The 22,929-nt window shown below is 37.4% G+C and overlaps 3 protein-coding genes across 4 annotated transcripts; all 3 read left to right on the plus strand.

Annotated features, from left to right (window-relative positions):
* Nucleotides 1-13,367: 13,367 nt before the first annotated feature.
* Nucleotides 13,368-16,275, plus strand: BDCG_06368. 2 transcript variants are annotated; one of them, XM_045422101.1, is made up of 5 exons: nucleotides 13,368-13,623; nucleotides 13,851-14,127; nucleotides 14,231-14,283; nucleotides 14,406-15,055; nucleotides 15,295-16,275. In XM_045422101.1, the coding sequence occupies exons 1-5, from the start codon at nucleotides 13,575-13,577 to the stop codon at nucleotides 15,784-15,786; spliced, it is 1,521 nt and encodes a 506-aa protein (XP_045281658.1). In that variant the 5' UTR covers nucleotides 13,368-13,574; the 3' UTR covers nucleotides 15,787-16,275. The 2 variants fall into 2 exon arrangements, with proteins under 2 accessions (XP_045281658.1, XP_045281659.1); XM_045422100.1 differs by having other exon boundaries at nucleotides 13,384-13,623; nucleotides 14,260-15,055; nucleotides 15,295-16,089.
* Nucleotides 16,276-16,757: 482 nt separating this feature from the next.
* BDCG_06369 (uncharacterized protein) lies at nucleotides 16,758-17,034 on the plus strand (the record flags this gene model as incomplete). The annotated part of the gene is made up of 2 exons (XM_045422102.1): nucleotides 16,758-16,859; nucleotides 16,897-17,034. The coding sequence occupies 2 exons, from the start codon at nucleotides 16,758-16,760 to the stop codon at nucleotides 17,032-17,034; spliced, it is 240 nt and encodes a 79-aa protein (XP_045277817.1).
* A 1,605-nt stretch (nucleotides 17,035-18,639) lies between these two features.
* On the plus strand, nucleotides 18,640-20,705 carry BDCG_06370 (trichothecene C-8 hydroxylase; the record flags this gene model as incomplete). Its single annotated transcript, XM_045422103.1, has 6 exons — nucleotides 18,640-18,996; nucleotides 19,062-19,164; nucleotides 19,256-19,324; nucleotides 19,387-19,814; nucleotides 19,976-20,156; nucleotides 20,269-20,705. 6 exons carry the CDS (start codon nucleotides 18,640-18,642, stop codon nucleotides 20,703-20,705), a joined length of 1,575 nt encoding a protein of 524 aa, XP_045277818.1.
* Between the last annotated feature and the right edge of the window lie 2,224 nt (nucleotides 20,706-22,929).

Genomic DNA, 22,929 nt, shown 5'->3' on the forward strand with positions numbered 1-22,929 from the left:
TGAAAAGCATTCATCATGTTCAGAAGTGATAGATAAAATACTATAATTAAAAACATCTTCTAATGAAGTTCTTAATAGAGAATCAAGTGCTACTTTCAGTAAAGAATATCAAGATAACAAGATTATATAAAAAGCTCAGTGAGTGATAACTAGAATCTTTCTCAGTAATAAGAGTGATAGATAAGCAGATATATAAGTTAAAATTACTCACAGAATTGAAATCAATTTATCCTGTTTTTCACATTTTCTATTTAAAGCTCTATAAGCAATGCTCTGAGACAGAGCTGTCTCAGCTGAATGACATTGAGATTGAGAGTAATACTGAATATCTTATGAAGAAAATATTGAACAAGTGAACATATTACAGCAAGCTTCAATACCTCATTAAGTGAGAAGATTATTAATTATCAGAGAATTTGTGAGAACTGCTTGAGCATTTGAAAAATACTGAGAAAGAGATTACAATCTATGAGATGACTAGTAGAGACTGTCTTATTACACATCAGAGACATTGAGTAAGAAATACTGCTTGAGACTTCTTGTTTTTCTCAAAGAGTTTTTTAGAGATAATCTTACAGTGATGAGCTGATGTCTTATAGACTCTGTAGCACTCTTCTTCTATTTTCTCTCAAAGAATTTTTAGAAGTTTAATGAGACTACACAAGTGTAACATTTCTGAAGTGATTAAAAGAAAAGAAATATTTGAAATTAATAAAAAGATTAATATTATTGATCTGTGAGTCACTGCTATTCTAATGAGATCACAGCTCACTGAAAAAGTAAAAAGAGAGATCAGAGTCTACTTGTCAATAATTATATTCTCATTAAACTCATTCTTCACTGTTAAAGTCTTCAGTATCAGCATCTTTATCTGCTGAGAAGTTAGTGCTGCAGCACTGCAGAGAAGCATGCTGTAGAGAAGTATGAGAGATACTTAAAGTATCAACTTATCAATTTACAAAGTATCTCAGTCATCTGCTTCAATTGAAGTGAGATTCTCTTCAATCAGTGATTAATCTCTATAGTACTTTCAACAGCAGCACTGACTGATCTCTTCTTAAGATCAGTCATTCTGAAATGTTTTTTCATCTTAGAGATTCATGCTTTTATCTTCTTTTGCAGATAAGTAAGAGAGACCTTCTCAGTGTTGACAGAATTCATCAATACTTAAAGCTCTGAGATTCTCACTCTGTACTGCTTAAGCATCTGAGCTTCTTGTCAGAGCTGACACAATGTCTTCTTGTAGAGTAGGTAATACTTACAGAGAGATAGAAGTCATTGTTACAGATACAATGAAAATAATGAGAGTGAGAGAAGAGACAGATGTATAAAATCCTCTTCTTCTTCAGCTGCTTAATGCAGTGCAGACAAGTAGCAGTGCTAGTCAGAGACCACACTGAAGCCTTCTCACAGAGAGAAGATAAAGAAATCACAGAATTCTGCAGACTCAACTCAGCAGTATTCTAAGCAGGGCTTGAGTGTGCTGTGAAAGAGAAACTACAGATTGAGCTTCTCAGAGTCACTGTTTTCAGAATCAAGCTCTCTCCAGGTTTCTCTCTGAATGATCACACAGGGTCATACACCACTGTATTGGCTGAGAGAGGGGGCAGCGTTGCAACAGTGGTGAGGGAGGCAGAGAACAGACTGAATGTAGATACACTGATCAGCAGAACTATCACAGCTGCAAGAGAAGCAGGAGAAGGTGTGACAATGAGAGCAGAGCTCTCATAACTCATTGACACTGTCTCTGCCTTCAACCTGGCTTTCTTGACAGTCACAGAGGCCACCACCGCATCACAAAGACATTTACTCACTAGAAAATGTCAGAATAAGCCCTCTACTGTTCTTCAAGAATGATACTCTCATGCACTCACTATTACAGATGAGGAGAAGAGGAGAAAAATGTATCATAAGAAAGAGAATCTTTTTGAAAAAATTCTGTCACTACTGTTAGCTTTGTCTCTAAAACACATCACTTTTGCAGAGAATTTTATATATAGAACAGAATATGTTGAAAGATCTGTAAGTTACTTATTAACTATATTTTTCACATTTCAAATCAATATATAAGAAACTCACTTATCACATGTTTGATTTAAATGATGATGAGAAAAGAAAGATCTACACAGTTAGCAGAAAAACTCATCTATTTCTTTATATCATATACAGCACATGTGCTGTCAAATCAGTTGATAACTGTTACTATACAACAAAGATAATTTCTAATCTGATAATCTTAAGAGCATCAGAACTATGTTCTTAAAGAGAAGAGTATTGTTATATTTCTGACTGTGTCAAGACCTCACTGTGATTTCACACAGCTCATCACTTTCATATGAATGATTTCATTCATTTCACAGGCTGACTGAACTGGTTTTCAACCACTCTATGATATCATTCAGATATATTATAGAAAGATCTGATTGATGAATATAAGAACCTCACTTCTATATAAGGTCAGCAGATCACTCTTTCTTAGTAATGAGATATCACTGAGATATCACTTCAGCTATTCTCACTCATGAAATGAGAGAAGAGTATCTGCTCATTGTCTATATAGAATAGCTAGATACTGGCTTCTTATCAAAGAAGCTAGCAATTCATCTTTTACTCTTACTGAAATATACACAAGAGTTACTGCATGTCTCATACAATCTTCTTAGTATACTAAGTATCATATCTGTGATATCCTCGCAATAACCCTGTAGCCTACAAGCTCACTATTCAAGCAAGATAGTCAAGCTCACTTATACAGCTTTTCAAAACAACTACCTCTACATGATGCCGCCGACTAGCCACCGCTTCAGTTCCGCCATGTTATAAATATTAAAACTGATAATTCATCTGCATTGAGTTCCTGCTCATATGAATATTCATGGCAATGAATTGACTGATTCAGCTGCAAAAAAGGGTTCAGAATTAAGCAGATCTATTTAAAAAACAGTGTTCTGGTCTTTCATAAAGAGAAAGATAAAAGAATCTTGTTTAAACAAGTGAAATGAAAGCTGGCAGAAACAAAAGAAAAGTATACATTATTCAAGATTTGAGACAAAATCAAAGTGGAAATCTTGTTCAATTAAATGTAAAAAGAAAATATTCTCATCTATAATTCAGCTGAAACTAGAACATGATTATTTCAAATCTTATATACAAAGATTTGATGATAGATTTGATTCAACAGAGTGCTCATTCTGCAATGTGAATGAAAATCCTGAGTATATTGTAATACATTGTGCATTATACAATAGTCTCAGAGTCAGATTAAAGAAAAAGTATGATTTAAATCAATTAAATATGAGGTTCTTATTCTCAACTGAGACAGGAACTAAATACTTAATAGACTTTCTATCAGAAACTAGAGCAGCTATAAGAAAATAGCTGAATTCAGAAGTATCTGAATATGAAGAGGTGGGAATTGACTAGATATAGTCTGTTAAAACAGCTATACATCATCTTTTAATAATTTTGTTTTGTTATAGTCTCTCTTTACTGTACTTATTTCCTTCTGTTCTTTTCTCTATCTATTTAATGTGTCTATCTTTAAGACTATGTTCTCTTTTCTTTTGTCATAATATTTTCAAATGGTTTCAAACTATCAGAAGGTGTTGAAATACTGCAATTTGTAAACAGTTTTTGTATTCTGAGCTGGAATTTTCTGATTTTGCATATTTGAAATTGATAAATGTATAATAGTTGACTCTATAGATATAGGAATAACCCTGAGAACTAAAGATTCTCAGGTAGATGTGATAGTCTCTGACTACATACATCTATAATTGAAGAATAATAATAATAATAAACTATACATACTTCTCTGATTAGAACTGTCACTGATATCTCAACTTCTCTCAAATCTATATTAGATGAACTATGATATACAGCAGCTCAAATCAATGAACTTCTTCAAGTACTCACTAAAGCAGTATAACAAGAAGCACTCTGATTTTTCTCAGAACTATGTATAAGAACTGATATCTTAGAATGTTCAATTAATAATAATAACACTCTACAATTCTGTGAATAATACTGAGTCTCTTACTTTAAATTCATACACACTTGAATAATGCAAGAGATGCATGACTTTTATATAACTGATTATTCAGATTATGAATAACTATATTAAATAATCTCTCAAGAGTTCTACTGATCTGAGATATTAAACAGCATCAGATATTTTATCTGAAATTGTAATTATTATTTCTTCATCATCTCATGAAAGAACTATAGAAAAGATCTACTAAAATCACTCAATATCTCTGATAGAATCTGATAAGATGTGATAATTAACTTCATTATTAATCTCTCTAAGAGTAAGAGTTGTAGAAATATTCTGATCATTATAAATTAATTAAGTAAGAATATAATATTGAAATCTTATAACAAGATAAATACTGAATAAGTTATTCAAGCTTTTCTAAGAAGCTCATTCTATCAGATATATGAATTACTGAGATCTATAGTATTGAATTAAGACTGTTAATTCATGAGTACTCTCTGAACAAGAATCTGTTAAGTTCTCAAGATTATATACTGTTTATTAACTATCTATCACTTTGAGACTAATAATACATCAGAACAGATAATTCAGACTATAAAGAATTATCTTTATAAGTTCTGTAATCACTTATAAAATAATTAATATAATCTTCTTCTACACACTGAAGTTGCTATCAATAACTGAAATGTTATTTTAACAGATATAAGCTCATTCTTTCTCATACATAGATATTATATAAAAGTACTGAATCTTCTAGAGATTATATATTTTACACTGAACTTCTACAGTCTGATTCAGATTATTAATAATATAGTAATAAAACTCTGAGATATCTGTGATTGAGTAGAAGTCTTCATGATAAGTGTTAAACAGAATTAAGAGAATTAAATTAATATCTACTAAGATCTTACTAAGCAATATAAGATAGAAGATCTAGTAGGATTGAATCTTAAGAATATATAAATTATATACTTATCTCACACACTGAATTACTGTTATACAAAGTATAAAGTGATAGAAGTTCTAGATAGACTGATCACTGAGATTATGAATTTCACATTTAATCTCATTTGATCTGATCTTATACATTTCTTGATATGAATCCCGCTGAGACTAGTTATCAAAAAAACATACCAAGTGACAATATATCAGATTTTAAAATGAAATCATAACTTGAAAAAAATGAGAAACTGATTTCATTTGATCTCATTTAGTCTCATTCTTAGTATAAAGTTACTATTTTTAGACATTTTAAGGTTGTTTTTAGACTATTTTTAATTTTTTAAAAAGTAACACTTTTTGATAACACTTAAATAAGATTTAAAGACATTTAAAGCAATAAAAATAATTTAAATTGAGAAGTGAAAATCATAATCTCATTTGAAAAATGTGATAAGAGTAGACAGTAAGTCTCACTGAAACTGTATGAGACTACTATTTAATGTTAAAACTGTGTAATGAGATCAGTTGAATTAATAATAAGACTATTAAAAAATCTGGTTCTGATCTCAGATATAATCACACAGTCAGTCTAGTTCTAGACAGTTATAACTATTATCTTAATATATTATCAGAAATTCATAATATCTTTTATATAAGCTTACTTCACTGTATTATCACTGATTCATTCTCTTCTCAACTGACTTCTAACTGACAGCTGTTAGAGATTATAGAAGAAGATAACTCACTTGAATAAGAGATTGAAAATATTCTTAATAAGAGATTCTGCAGTTACAGCTAGACTGACTGTGTGACTATGTCTGAAACCAGAACTAGATTTTTTGATAGTTATATTATCAATTCAACTGATTTCATTACACAGTTTTAACATTAGATAGTAGTCTCATACTGTCTCAGTGAAACTTACTATCTACTCTTGTCACATTTTTCAAATGAAATCATGATTTTCACTTCTCAATTTAAATTATTTTTATTGCTTTAAATGACTTTAAATCTCATTTGAGCATTATCAAAAAGTGTTACTTTTTAAAAAATTAAAAATAGTCTAAAAAAAACCTTAAAATGTCTAAAAATAGTAACTTTATATCAAGAATGAGACTAAATGAGATTAAATGAGATCACTTTCTCATTTTTTTCAAGTCATGATTTCATTTTAAAATCTGATATATAGTCACTTTACATGTTTTTTTGATAGCCAGTCCCAGCGGGATTCATGTCAAGAAATGTATGAGATCAGACTAAATGAGATCAAATATGAAATTCATGATCTCAGTGATCAGTCTAGTCACAGCTGATAATATTTTATAAAATAAGTCAGTTATAACTGTCTGATCTGAACTCTGAGTTCTATATTATCTGAGATCACAGCTCTTGACTGATGAGAGTTATATACAATTAAGAAAGAGAGAAGAAGCTAATATAATAAGCTGTACTTAATCAATTATATAGACTATTCTGCTACACTTCACAGATTTCTACTACTTCAATTCTCAGTTATCAATTCTCAGCTGAAAACCTACAGAATTTCTATTCTTTTATCTCAAAGCTTCATTATATATGAAAATCTCTATTCTTTCACTCTGAAGTTTCACTGTGTACATTATCATGTATATGTATAAATATTCACTTCAATCACTGATTTTCACACTTTCTCTTTCTTTCCTTCTCTAATGTTTTTCCCTTTATTATATAAGACCTAGACTGACCGTGTGACCGTGTCTGAGACCAGAATCAGATTTTTTAATAGTCTCATTGTAAGGGGCCTACGCCGAATAGATCGGTATAATAGATAGGTCTTATATAACAAAGATAAAAACGTTAGAGAAGGAAAGAAAGAGAAAGTGCGAGAATCAGCGATCGAGGTGAATATTTATACGCGTATGTGGTGGTGTACGTGGTGGAGCTTCAGAGCAGAAGAATATACACGCGTTCGTAGCGGCCGCGGATCGGCGATTGGGAATGGCCGAGAATCAGAGCATACAAGAATCAGAGCATATGCATTCGTAGCGGCCGCGGATCGGCGATCGGGAATGGAAGAATCTATGGAGTGTAATGGAATAGTCTATATGATTGATCGGGCGCAGCCCGCCACATTAGCCCCCCCTTTCCAGAAGCAGTTCCCATCGGTCAAGGGCCGCTGTTTCAGATAACATGGAACTCAGAGTCCAGGTCAGTTGATCATAGTCAATCCATTTCACCAGATATTGTCAGCCGCGGTCATGAGATCTCTCATTGAGAATATCTTCAATCTCTCACTCAAGCTCATTATCTTCTTCTATGATACCTGGCAGCTGTCAGTCAGAAGTCAGCTGAGAAGAAAATGAATCAGTGACAGTGCAGCAGAGCAAGCTTGTGTGAAATATATCATGAATCTCTGATAATGTGTCAAGGCAGTAGTTGTGACTATCTAGAACTTCTATCACCTTATACCTAGCATGATGGTAGTCTAGTGTATGAGATGAACATGTGGTTCATATGTTCTTGAGGTTCAATCATACAAGGTCTTCTATCTTATACTGCTCTGCAGAATCTCATCAGATATTGATTTAATCTTCTTAATCTTGTTTCACAGTTGTTATGAAGATCTCTACTCAATCACAGATATCTTGAAGCTTTGTTACTATATTATCAGTGATCTGAATCAGACTGCAGAGATTTAGTGTGAACTGTGTGATCTCTAGAAGATTCAACACTTTCATATAATAATCATGTGTAAGAAAGAACAGACTTACATCTGTAGAAACAGTATCTTGACTGTTGATAGCAATCTCTGTATGTAGAAGAAGATTATATCAATCATCTTATAAGTAATTGCAGAACTTATAAAGATAATTTTTTACAGTCTGAATTATTTATTCTGATGTATCATCAGTTTCAGAGTGATAGACAGTTAATAGATAGTGTATAATCTTAAGAACTTGACAGATTCTTGTTCAGAGAGCACTTACAAATTAGCAGTCTTAATTCAATACTATCAATCTCAGCAATTCATGCATTCAATAGAATGAACTTTATAAGAAGGCTTCAGTGACTTGTTCAGTATTCATCTTATCACAAGATTTCAATATTATACTCTTACTTAGTCAGTCAACAATGATCAGAATATTTCTACAGTTCTTACTCTCAGATAGATTAACAGTAAAATCAATCACTACATCTCATCAGATTCTATCAGAGATATCAAGTAATTTCAGTAGATCTTTTCTACAGTTCTTTCATGAGATAATAGAAGAACAGTAATTGCAGTTTCAGATAAAGTGTCTGATGCTGTTTAATATCTCAGATCAGTAGAATTCTCAGAAGATCATTCTATACAGTTGTTCACAGCCTGAATAATCAGTCATATACAAATCATGCATCTCTTGCATTATCTGAGTGCATAAGAGTTCAGAGTGAGAGACTCAGCATTGTTCACAGAATCATAGAGTGTTATCATTATTGATTAAGCATTCTGAGATATCAGTTCTGATACATAGTTCTGAAGAAAATCAGAATGCTTCTTAATATACTGCTTCAGTGAGAGTCTGAAGAAGTTCATCAGTCTGAGCTGTCATATGTCATAGTTCATTCAGTGTAGAGAAAGTGAAGATATTAATGTCAGTTCTAATCAGAGAAGCATGTATGATGTCATGAGTCATTCTATCTTGATTAATTAATATCTTTGAATTCAAGAGCTGATGCTCTCAGTTCATTCAGTGAGTATCTGTTATATCAGATAGCATATCTTGCTCTTATCATAAGAGAGTATCTGTCATCAAATTCTGACTGTCAGAACAGTAGTGTATCATAAAATGAAAACAGCTTAGAAACTCAGATCATTACATCTATCATTTGATAAGTTTATAGATAGTTGTGAAGTATTTGAGATTCTTATGATCTGTGACTATCTCAAATTTGAAGACACTTCAGAGTTCAGAGTCTCATTCTTCTAAACAGTGTACAATCACAAGAAGTTTCTTATCATAGATCTCATAATTGCATTCAGTGAGACTCAGTTTCTTAGATATGAAGACACATGATTATAGAATATCTTCATCATCATATTGCAATATCACTTCTTCTATCACATAGTCAGAGAAATCAGCTTCAATAACTATCTCATAATCAGAATCAAATGTTATCAGTAGAGAGATATTAATAAACATCTTCTTTATCTGTGTAAATGCAGCTTCAGTGTTCACTGATCATTGAAATACTGAGTCTTTCTTAGTGAGATCTGTAAGTAGTCTTGTGATATCTGAGAAGTTTCATATAAATCACTAGTAGAAGTTAGCAAATTCAATGAAGCTTTATATATCTTTCACAGTACACAGAGCTTTCTATTCAAGAATAGCAGAGACTTTCTCAGAATTCATTCAAATTCTCTTACCAGCTTCTATAATAAAACTCAGATACTTGATACTCTTGACTTCAAAATCACACTTATTAATATCTATCAGTAGTTCTGCTTCTCATAGTTATTGTAATATCTTTTACACATATTCTTGATATTCTTTTCTGAATTTATCAGTGAAGATGAGAATGTTATCTAGATAAGCAGATACAAACTTATCAAGAAAATCTCAGAGTGCTCAGTTGATATACTTCTGAAATATACTGAGAGCATTAGTCAGTTCAAAGAATGTAACTATTCATTCAAAGAGATCATAATATGTTCAGAATGCTGTAAGCTATTCATCTTCTTCAGTAATACAAATCTTATAAAATGCAGCAATGACATCTAGTTTTATAAATCATTGAGCTTATCTGATTCATGCTAGAGTTTCATTGATAAGAGATAAGAGATATTAATCTTTCTTTATCAATCTGTTCAGATCTCAGTAGTTCACACAGAATCAGAGTTCTTCACCTGATTTCTTTACAAAGAGAATAGAGACTGCAGTAGAAGAGTTGCTAACATGTATGAATTCTTTATTCAACAGATCATTGAGTGTCTTTCAAAGAAGAAGAAGTTTATCTCAGAACATGTTATAAAGAGAGTCTCATAACAGTTCAGAGTTCTTATCATTCTTTTTCTCTAACTTGATACTGTGATTCACTTCAGAACCTCATAAGAGAGATATATTTATAATATTATCTTGTCAGAAGACATCTAGATATTCATAATATTATTAAGAGAGTTTCATACAAGAATCTGTTATTATAATACAGAATAACTTTTCTAGAGTCTTTTTAATATCAGTCAGACTGACAGAATAGATTGATATATAATCTTGCTATCAGTGACTCTGTCAGTGATTTTAATGATGACTTCTTTTTCAGAGTATTTTGTACACATTGACAGAGATCTGTGTCAGATTCATGATCTTGTGAATGTTATTTTCATGAACTCTATCATTGTTAGAGAATATCAAGCTTCTGTTTCAAGCATTCAACAAGATGCCTTGTTCAGATAGTCAGACAAGTTCTAATATAAGATTATAATCAAGATTATTAACTTCATATGCATAGACATCTTCACATTGATATTCTTCTACATCTATGATCAGCTTCATCATGTAATGAGTACAAATGTCTTTTGAATCATCAAATCCTGCAAGAAGTCAGGGTTTTGATAGAGAAGTACACTGAAGATTATAATATCTTACAACTGAAGATTTTATCATTGCATAGTAGCATAGATCACTGTCTATCATAATCTTCATATTATACATGTTATTAATCACAGTGAATACAAGAATTACATTCATTATCATCTTCTCTTCAAATCATTGTCATCTGACCTCTTCAAGCTTCTATTTACAAATTTGAACAGAAGCTAATCTTTTTTCTGTTTCATCAGAGCATTCTCATAGTTATTCTCTGAATCTTTCTCTAATACAATATGATTGATATGAACAGACACTGATTCATTCTTTAAATAAGAAGGTACTGATTCTTCTCTTGAATGTGAAGACACATAGATTAATCAGCAGTTGAAAGCAATGTGTTCTGATCAGTTACAGTTAATACATACTCTATATTAATGTCAATCAGCAGCTTCTTCAGAAGTGATCTCAGAAATCTGAAAGCCTGTTCAGACAGCAGAGACTCTTGCTTATATATAGATATTTGAGTCTATTCAATTCATGGCATCTGCATCATTGTTATTTCTCAGTGCAGATGTATGAGTCACTGAGATGTAACATCTTCTATCACTGTTCTGTATATTCTTGAGCTTGATAAAATGATCATTCATTGTTCAGAGCTGTGTGCAGAAGTCTTTATAAGTTGAGTCTTTATCTACACTTATAAGAGTCTGTAAGAGTTCAAAAGTCAATGTCTTCTTAAGCATGCTAATTTTCATTCAATTCTCTCAAGACTGATCTCCTGCTTCTAGAATCTTGATGTTGAAGTCAGAGATGAATATTATAAGAGAAGTGTTTCTCTGTCAGATACTCTGTAATCAATCTAATACTTTCTATTGCATGACAGTGTCTCAGAACAGAACATCAAGATATTTTATAATATTATCAGATATTCATAACACTGGTTCACATGCTTTCATTCATGAATGAAACTTCTGTTTTGTACAATTCTTCAATCATTCATTGATATATCAATCTTGATTGATTAATGAACTGATGAAATCTTCATCTACACTCAGTTTCATAAGCATTTCCATTCTTCATGATGAGTAGAGAGTGAGATCAGAAGTATTGAAATATGTAGAAGTATCTAAGCATTCTTTCAGCACTTTTGTATTCAATTCTGTAGATGCTGAAATTGCATGAGTTTCTTATTATGATAATTATTGAATCTCTTCATATTGATGTTATTGAGTTGTATACATATCAGCTATTTATTATTGTTGTAGTTTCAACATTACTCAGAGTCACTGTGGCACTGCATCTATGCTCATGTTCAAGAATTTCATATTATCATTAGATATGATTATATTAATTGTCAGATATATGATATCTGTGAAATCTGAAGAAGTGTAATTATATTTTTATATGTCTGAGTGTCAGAACTCTCAGATCTTTTACTGACATTCTCTTGTAAGATCTTGTTACAGGGTCAGAGTAACTGGCAAGCAAGCTTCTATCTAAGGACTCAGTGTCTGCTTAACTGTGTGACTGTTTCTTACACATTGTTACATGTTCAGATATCTCTCAATGAATAATCATTTCTGATGAGAAGACAATGCATGAATAATTGTTTTCTAATAAGAAGACAATGAACATTTTTATAGTGTAAGAGGCCTACGCTGAATAGATTGGTATAATAGATAGGTCTTATATAACAAAGATAAAAACATTAGAGAAGGAAAGAAAGAGAAAGTGCAAGAATCAGTGATCAAGGTGGATATTTATACACATATGTGGTGGTGTATGTGGTGGAGCTTCGGGGCGGAAGAATATACGCGCGTTCGTAGCAGCCGCGGATCAGTGATTGGGAATGGCCGAGAATCAGAGCGTACGAGAATCGGAGCGTACGCGTTCGTAGCGGCCGCGGATCGGCGATCGGGAATGGAAGAATCTATGGAGTGTAATGAAATAGTCTATATGATTGATCGGGCGCAGCCCGCCACACTCATTATCAATTCAACTGATCTCATTACACAGTTTTAACATTAGATAGTAGTCTTATACTGTCTCAGTGAGACTTACTGTCTACTCTTATCACATTTTTCAAATGAGATCATGATTTTCACTTCTCAATTTAAATTATTTTTATTGCTTTAAATGACTTTAAATCTCATTTGAGTGTTATCAAAAAGCATTACTTTTTAAAAAATTAAAAATAGTCTAAAAAAAACCTTAAAATATCTAAAAATAGTAACTTTATACTAAGAATGAGACTAAATGAAATCAAATGAGATCACTTTCTCATTTTTTTCAAGTCATGATTTCATTTTAAGATCTGATATATAGTCACTTTACATGTTTTTTTAATAGCCAGTTCCAGCAGGATTCACGCCAAGAAATGTATGAGACCAGATCAAATGAGATCAAATATGAAATTCATGGTCCCAGCGGCCAGTCTAATAAGATCTATATATTATACCAATCTATTCGGCGTAGGCCTCTTACAGAGATTATGAAGAATTGAAGTTATATAATAGTTTAAGAGAAACTGTGATTAGTAAGTGAATTAATATGAAAAAGAAGTCTTTCTTCTTCTAAATCTAAAAAACTTTTACAGTGAATAGAGATTGTTTTCTTTCTTTATATTTAAATCATGTTGTAATTCTATGATAATATATATTAACTGATTTCATATTTTTTAGCAGTTTTAGTGTAATTGGGAATCAATTGCAGATTCAAATCATCAATTGCTGCTGGTATAACTGCTTTGTAGTGCATGTTGTGAGTGTTTGAAGGTGGATGAAATGAAGGAAGAATTTGAGCGAGCGTTAAGTACGCTAATTCATAAAGTAAGTTACTGGCTTAATTTTTCACTTAATTTCAATCAAGGAAGCATGAAGTGAGGTTAAATCTATTTAAAGTTGCACCATCAAAATCATGATTCCCTTGCAAACATCGAACATCAACTCAAGCTGCCAACTGCCAATACCTCATTCGTGATACCCCCGTCACTCACAAACGTCATTCCATTTTGTATCTCCACTTATATAGCCTTGCTTTATCCTAAATACCACATCACGGGGTCTGTCGAATAAATGTAGCATCCGATGGCAACCCAGGAAGAAGATATCGCGAAGTTTTCCAGCCCGGACGAAGGTATGAATAGCTCTAGTACTACCAATATGCACCATGAATAAAACAGAAAAGGGATCGTGAATGAGTTCTGGTGCCTCATAAGTGACTGCTGCAATGCCTATGTATATATATATCAGATATAATCGAACTCTGTGCAGGGGCCGCTTGGGTCGCCCAACATTTCTTTATCCAGGCCAATTTTGCATTCCGCTTCGAAAATCATATTGCTAACTAACTGTGTTTAATAGCCCGCCAAAAGAAACGCCCAAAGGGCTCATTTCATGCCTTCGGGAGGGTTAAATTACCTCCTCTGTCAACCTGGGAGGGTGATGGTGCAGTATCTACTGGGCTCCCACGCCTGGATGCTGCTCTGGCACTGCCCTCTGGACTGAGACCATCCCCTTTGGGCCCCGGACGGAACAGTCAACGTTATAACGGCCACCAGGATGTGCCTGCGAAGGGTATCAAGCGCGGAGATGTTACAGAGGTTACAGGACCGCGGGGAGTGGGGAAGACCTCACTTGCGTGAGTATTCTCGAAAGCGTCGCCATCATCCGCGTTTAAGACTGGGCTATTAATAACCCATGAGTTGAGATACAAACAAATGTAGCTGATTGAATACTTACAGAATGGGAATTGCGGCACGGGTATTACAAGCGGCGCAGAAAGTTATCTGGATAGGTTAGTATCATTGCCAGGGAGTCGTGCTCCTCGTCTGATTATTTCAGGGAACCCTGAGCTCACAGTAACCCTATTACCTACAAATTATAATTTTACATGGATATACTATCTGACATTGGTAGATACCGCTGGCCCTATGAACCCAACAAGGCTCAAAGACATCTGCCAAAGAGTTAGAGTTTCAGGCTTATCCGACAACTCATCCGATGCAGCGTCAAATGGAGGCAGGAGCGACGAAATCCTCAACGAGCTAATATATTTCCACCCACCAACACTTGCACATCTCCTAGCCCTAATATCTCACCCGCCAAAGGGCTTCCCACCCCAAGAAACAGGCCTAATCGTAATTGACTCCATCTCCTCCCTCTTCACCTCCGAATACCGCACCAAACTACCACCGAGAAACAGTAACCCAAAACACAGGACAACCGCGGAATCCAAAGATGAAAGAACTCGCTGGAAAATCATCGGTAATCTGGTTATGGATTTGAAAAAACTTGCTGCCAGATTAAATTGTGTTGTTATCGTCATAAACGAAATGGCTTCGCGGTTCAGGGGAACACAGCCACCTGTCCTTCACGAGGCCCTCTCGGGCATAACATGGGACTCCGGGGTCACTACACGCATAAAGCTTTGTTGGCATTGGCTACCCCCTAGCCTTCGATCACGAGTGCGCATGAAACGTGTGCGATTTGCGGAGGTGGCTAAGGTTGAAAAAGTCGGGCTTATGCATGGGAGATCGCTCAGGATCGTTCCATTTGTAATTAAAAAGGTATGTACGTACGTACTTAACGTCATCCCAAGCCGAGCGAGTTTCTCTCCCTCTCGATGAGGTATTCACCTAGGGTCCCTGCTTGGTCGGAGCCTTTTTATTTTTTATTTTGTTTTGTTTTGTTTTTGGTTTGTCTTTCTAGACGACAGGGATGTAAATTTCATATGGATATATCGGCTCTGTACACGTCGGGGAGGAATGAATAACAATTTTAATAATGATTGAAAATATCCAAATAGACCGGTCTGCATGAATTCGGTCCCCGGCCTGGCGGCACACCGCTTTCCATCTTCACCCGCATCTCCAAGCGCCCGCATGTAGTACATGTGCGTTCGAAACGGAAGCTCGACCTTGTTATCGATGGCAGCCCCGACACAAGTCGAAAACATCGAATGGAGCCTGCCACAACAACGCCAGGGTTCAAACTTCAAAACAGCGAGCTGGATGAAGGTACGGGTGGGACGACACCGTCCGATGCATCTTTAGCCTTATCGATAAAAGAAGAAGACGAACAGGACCAGGGCTATGAGTATGAATGGCTAGATGAGGAGGGAATAGAATTTGTTGATGAGACTGTTGATGGGGAGGAGCCTGGAAGTGATGACCATGCTGGCTCTGGTGATGGTAAGGGTGATGACAGTCCTTGCCTAAGCCACAACATGGGAGAGGATATTGATGATGATACAGTTCTTCTACTACAGAATATCTCTAGCGAGGACGAATTTGATTGAGTTGGTTGGTTGGGCGCTGCTTTTTGGAATTTGTCTTTTTAGTGTTAGAAAACCCAACTATGTAACTTGAATATAGCCGATGTAATGGTCCCTAGGGCTACCGGAAAACCATTTGACTCTCCACCAATAACTGTACGCACAAGGGTTTGCAGATCTGGACATTAACAGCTGGCTGTTGCAAGCCGCGAAGCTGAGGAGACCACAGCTCAAAAGTAACACTTCTTAAAGTATCCGAATATCCACATCTTCCGTTCGTGTGAATGCATTCAAGAGAAAAAGCATTTATCTGGCCGGCCTGCTCTCAATTTTGGTCCTCGAACTGTAGGTATGCTAGGTGCCTTTGAGAAGGTAGACCACTGCAGTAAAGGGGTTAAACCTGAAAGCGGGCATGCCATCTTGAGATATCTAGCCATATATATGTTCTTATCCGGCGTTTGCTTGCTAAAACAATCTTATCCTACACATTTCCGCGTCTATCGGCGCAGTTACTCAGCTCTATGTCTTGGCGTCACGGCGTAACTAACGCCCACTGTGGTGGCACCAAAAGCTTTCCAGCCAAATAGGCCTTAAAACATTTCGCCTTGAGAGCTACTTGCGGCCCCACCCACTATTATCCCTATCATAGTGGTAGGCAAGCCGTTATGATGACGATGCACCGCGAGGGGGTAGTTGTGGCGGAGAGGGGAGCAGAGTTGGAGTGAGAACCTGACGGAGCCTGAAGCCACGACATCAACAGACAGAGCTCAGCTCTCATCGAGATCACAGGTTCTGCTTTCTGACACTGCGGATATCACGTCATGAACAGGCCATCGAAAGTGACTATGGGCCACTCTGCTGTGCAAGATCCCTCGTTCCAGTTGGGTGTTCTGCGGAAGCGATCGATTTAGGAGTAATATCTCCATTCCACCTGAGACCTCTATTGGGATTCAGTGGAAAAAACAAATAATACTGGCGGGATTGTACAGCGTGCCATGGCCGCAATGTTCCAGGAGGCCGTAGTTTCCACAGTTTTGCACATTCAACATCTCTGTGCTGATAAACCACGGGTTGGAGCGTCTCAGGATGGACCTGGAGTAAGAAGGTCTATAGCCATGTTCCGAAGCACTATAGGATACTGCAGCTGATATGAATTTGTCCGGCTCAAAGCTTAAATCTTCGGATTCAAAGCCCGTCAAGTTCAGTTTGTCAAATCGGTCGTCTTCGAGTTTCACTCACTACGCAGTGCGCATCCCGTCACAGGCAGAGTGAGAACTACCAGCCCAGAGAAAGGGTATTTATATCTTCTGCGCTATTTTTGGTGAGATCCGACAACCGAGCTGACTCCTATGAGAAGGATCACTACTCCGTAACGGTGTGGGCTATCCTACCAATGCGTTATTACATCGAGCACAGTTTTGGACAACTGCCTGGGATTGATAGTGCGCCTCTCGTGCTCTACCAGACTACCTATGCATGTACGGAGTAATGTACCAAAAACAATTCCTTTGCTGACGGAACTTTCAGATAGTGGGACGAGCGGGAAGAGCAAGCCCCGAGAATCCCAGCCCACTTATGTGTACGGAGGTATGCTCCCTCCAGACTATCGGCCCGGGAGTCTGCAAAAGGCGTACATACATCCGAAGTACACTACTCCCTATAAATAGTGGAGAATCGGAGTCCCTGTTCCTGGCGCCTCCACAGCACTGCTCCACAGTCCAGCTATTTAAGCGATATGAGCGTCGGGCCAAAAACGACCCTATCGAACGGCGTCGAGCTAAACCGTACAACAACGGGCGGGGCCAAGTTATTTACATCGGGTCAAGAGACACTCACTACCTTTTTATAGGTTTAGTGTGTAACTACATGATATTACATACGGAGTGCGGAATACGGAGTAACTAGTCTTTGAATGTAGTTTTCAAAGTATTGACGTATGAATGACGGAGTACAGTGCCTACCTCTCACGTTTTAATTCGCATCCGCACAAGTCAGTCCTTAATGCGGAGGTCGCGTCGCATTGAGATTAGATACCACATCTTCCACAATCTGGTTGACAAAGAGGGAATCATGATGGAACATGTTGGTTGAAGGTTCTATGGCCAATATAGCTGATGTGAGCAAAGCCTGTTTTGGAAGAGATTGGTGTTGAGGGTCCGGGGGTTGATCGGCCCTTCTACCAGCAGCGCTGGTGGTGACTGAGCTCTTTTGCCCCAGTAGCCTACAATTGGTAAGGGTATGTTAGCCTAAGTCACGTGCCACCCGAACCTGTCATACTTGCCCGCCTTGGATGGGACGCTGGTCGAGTGTACATGTACATGTACATATATCAAAATACCACAACGTTCTAATCCTCCAATAGTAGCCGGAGCACTACCAACAGTTTACCATGTCAGGGCGGACCTCCGGTATTAATAGGGTTCTGTTAATTCGTTTGCTTTGGCTGAGTCTAGCTCCGTTTGACTATCAGGTGCTAAGCTCTAACCCATGTGGCCCAGCAGGCGTTTTCGGAATGGGATCTCCCTATCCAGACTAGAGTGTTCCAGGACGAGATATGGCCTTTTCCGGGACCGACTTTGTTCAACTTCAACGCTGGCGGCTTTATGCACGCATTGATTGCCTGGCTCTTATGAAGATTTCATGGACTTGCTCCGCCTCTAAGAAGCCCGATGCAGAAATGATCTGTGCCGTGCAGCCAGCCAGAGTCCCAAACCCAAAGGCACACGATGAAGAAATTTTGGGTCCTCCGGCGCGAAATTAACTCCGGCCATTATTGGTTTTATATAAAGCTGACCTGGTCCCCGGTACAGTCTCAGCCTTCCTGGTGGTACCTTGAACTAGTATGATCCATTATTGACTCCTGCTGTACGGAACGAAATGGCAGCTCTAGAGCCGAAAAGTGGCTACCTGGCGGAGTTGGTATCAACATCCAACCTGCCCTCTGTCACCTTTGTTGTCACCGCCTTGACTTTGATCTTATTCTACACTCTACAACGTCGCAAACCAAATGTGCCGCTTATCAACCCCAAGCGGTGGTTCGAAGTTTCGGATCAGAGGATCAAGCAGGAATTCGTTCACAATGCAATTCCGATGATAGAAAAGGGCTTTGCTGTGACTGGCAACAAGCCGTTTCGTGTCCAAGCAGATAGCGGAGAAGTCACGGTTCTCCCTCCCAATGTTGCCAATGAGATTAAGAACGATGCCCGCCTAAGCTTTGAATTGAATACCTCTAGGGTAAGGCTACCTTGGTTGGTTCTAAGATAGAAGAACAGTACAAAGCTAACGCCAGAATGATGAAGGCCTTTTTCGGTCACCTCCCAGGCTTCGAAGTCTTCAATACCGATGGATGTAACATGAGAGTTGCAAAGTCTATAGTCCAACGCCAGTTGACTACTTATCTTGGTAAGAAGTCTCTGGCCGGCCTCGCCTTCTAAACTACTCAGACTCTCAGTCCTGAGTCAAACATTCTTACTTACTTGAATCATTTTCTCAGCCAAAGTAACAAAACCGCTCTCTGATGAAGCCACATTGTCTCTTCGGGAAATTTTAACAGACAACAAAGGTGAGACTCCAATCCCAGAACCCAGAACATTGATGTGCTGGTTGCTAATTTACGCTGAGCAGAGTGGCATCAAATTACCCTGAAAAATGAACTTCTACAAATCATTGCCCGCCTCTCCTCCAAGGTCTTCCTCGGCGACGAACTCTGCCACGATGAAAGGTGGCTAGACATTACTATCAACTACACTCTCCATGCGTTCGCAGCTGCAGATTCCCTAAGAATGTGGCCTTCCTATCTTCGTGATATCGTCCACTGGTTCTTGCCGAGGTGCAGGGCGTCTCGAGCAGAAGTTGCCAGAGCACGTACGGTCATTGGGCCTATTTTGAAGAAGCGTGCTGAGCACAAAGCAGCCCTCGCACCCCAGGGAAAGGAACCCCCTGGGTTGAATGATGCTATTGAATGGTTTGAAAACGCCTCAAGAGCCGAGGGTACTTATGTTGATCCTGTTATAGGCCAGCTTGGACTCGGTCTTGCTGCTATTCATACTACGGTAAGAGAATCCTCGGACTATTCGGCACATTTTGAGAAGTGACAAGGTGGTGGTCGGTCTGGATCTAAGATTGTTGGCACAATATCCCAAGAACCGACCCATAAAACCAAGCATGATATTCTCATTGGTACTTAATACTAACAACTTGCATTGTCATGTAGAGCGACCTCTCAACCCAAGTGATTCTTGACATAGCTTCGCATCCGGAAATCATCGAACCGTTGAGAAAGGAGATAATCGAAGCTCTGAGAGAAGGCGGGTGGAAAAAAACCTCACTCTATAAAATGAAGCTTCTGGACAGCGTCATCAAAGAGAGCCAGCGCATGAAGCCCATTACGTCTAGTAAGACATCTGCCTTCCCCCTTATATCCCCTGAACGAGGCATATTGGAACGGACATTAAGGGGAAAATTAAATTAAATGACAAAACATACCCCGTACTTACAAGCCTTCAGTCAGCATGGGCCGCGTAGCAACTACCGATATCACTCTATCCGATGGCACCACCATTCCTAAGGACACTCACACAGTAGTCTCTAGCCACAGCATGTGGGATCCCCGAGTCCACACCAACGCAGACCAATGGGACGGCTACCGTTTCTATAACATGCGCCAGGTCCCCGGACAAGAAAACAGCTCACAATTCGTCAGCACTAGCCCAGATCATCTTGCCTTCGGACATGGCCAGCATGCCTGCCCAGGCCGGTTCTTCGCCGCCAACGAGGTCAAAGTGCTACTCTGCCATTTGCTCCTAAAATATGATCTGAAGGTAGTGGAAGGGTCGATGATTAAGCCATTTAGGTATTCGTTTTCGATTAGTGCGAACCCCATTGCGCCCCTTATGATCCGGAGGAGGGAGGACGTGATTGATCTGGATTCGCTAGAAGCATAAGTTATTAACTTTTGCCCTTACGCATGTTGGGCTTGGGTCTTGGTAAATGACGGCTATGGAATTTAGTAGGGGCATTTCGAGGAAGAAATTGGACCGGCGCACCCATTTGAGGAACTACCCCTTCAGATGGTAATTTCGGAACGGGCGACAGTCTTTCCGCCCGGCTGGAAAACCTTCGCGCTTGAAGAGTATCGCTACGCATTCTTTTGCATTCTTTGTTTTTTTTTTAACTCCCTTTCTTTGTCCTCGAGTTGGCCAACTCATGCGTGGAAAGTGAACATTGCAGAAATCTGGATATATATACCAATCCCGTCTATATGTTAATACTGGCTTATGGTTTGTTTACTTTTGTGTTTCCTTTTTCCTCGAAGGCTTTTCGCAGCTTTATAAAAATCCAAATATATTTACTGCAAGATACTATTTCGATATTAAAATAATTTTTTTTTCTAAACATCGTTACCTTTCCAGTTTTCCCCTTCTTCAAAGTCTTTGTTTGTCTTTGCCAGTTTTTTTCTCGCCAATCACCCTCACGCACCCCGCTCTCTCGAATGCCAGCATGCACCATGCAGCAGGGATGCGACGTATATCATGCATATTATCGCGCATATAGAAAAAATAAAAAATAAAAAATAACGAAGTACAACACCACTCTCTCAACTTTCCATGCTAGGTTAATGTAGAGGTGTCGAAGAGTCGCCGGCAGAAATCATGACTGGTTCGTATTAAATTGCTCTATATATAAACCTAGCCCGAATGAATAGAGTTTATGTTGCATATGACGTTACCCGGCATACGGGGTAAGCACTGGAAGAGGGATGATGTGGTGGTGGTTCTCAGCAGGGTCGGCTTTGATGAGAGTGTTTTGTTTCTGAGTTGCACAAATCTATATAGAACTGTAACTATGAAGACAGAGAAGAAAGCTCAGCATAAGCTTAATTAAATCTTTCACTTATTCCAAGCAGCCTTTCAAACAATACGAACATCCCGCCCGCCCCCGCTATCCCGCCCCTCTGACTACTATGTATTCTCCACAGCCATTCTCCATAATTTAGACTATTTATACTATCTCGCACCCCCGGCCCGCAAGTCGCAAGTCGCAAGTCGCAAATCGCAAATCGCATCCCTCCCCGCCCCGCGGACTCCGCGGATCCGCGAACACAAAGAACTGTAGGATAGTTGAAGGTTGTATTGATAGATCTATCTACATGAACATAATATAGTGGTGGGTCACGTGATCTGGTGGGATCGCTAACCGCAACGGCCGTAACGGCCAACACCCCCCTCGAGATAACAAGAATCACATACAAAAACACCCAATCCACCAAGATAGTCTGTCAAAACCAAATACAAATGTAAAATTAAGCATTCTCAACTTTTACATCTGTAAGATCTAGCAAAATCATGAATCATATAAATAGACTGACCGTGTGACCGTGTCTGGGACCAGGACCAGATTTTTTGATAGTCTTATTATCAATTCGACTGATCCCATTACATGGTTTTAACATTAGATAGTTACACAGTCTTATTATCTTGATATTCTTTACTGAAAGTAGTACTTGATTCTCTATCAAGAACTTCATTGAAAGATATTTTTAATTATAGTATTTTATCTATTACTTCTAAGTATAGTGAATGCTTTTTATCATCTTCTTATAAATTTTATTTAAAAGTTTTAATCTTACTTTTACTTCTAATACTGAGAGATACTCTGTTCTCTGTATCTATTTAACATTCTAACTGTCTATTTCTCTCTTTGAAACATCATTTATAACATAACTGAGTAATGAAGAATTATATTTATAATAAGTATAGAAAGAAGATATCTTTAAGATTACATTCTTTATATTAATATATATGAATTCAGCAGTCAGAAGATGTTTGAGTCAATCATTCTGATAATATGAATAGAATACTTCAAGATACTGTTGTAGTATTTGATTCTGATATTCAGTCTGATTATCTGTCTGCAGATGAAATGCAGTACTGAGAAGATATCTTATTATAAAATAATAGTAAAAAGCTAATCAGTATTTACTGATGAAGAGAAATTCTTAATCTGTTATTAATAATTTCAGAGCACTGTAATTATAAATAATAATATCTAAAAATAGATCAGTCAATTCAGAGGCTTTAATCTTTTTATAAGTAGAAATATATCTGATCATCTTTATAAAGTAGTCAATAATAACTAAAATTGAGTTATATTCTTTAACTCTTATTG

The sequence above is a fragment of the Blastomyces dermatitidis genome, assembly GCF_000003525.1.
Source record: "Blastomyces dermatitidis ER-3 genomic scaffold supercont1.6, whole genome shotgun sequence".
Classification (NCBI taxonomy): Eukaryota; Fungi; Ascomycota; class Eurotiomycetes; order Onygenales; family Ajellomycetaceae; genus Blastomyces; species Blastomyces dermatitidis.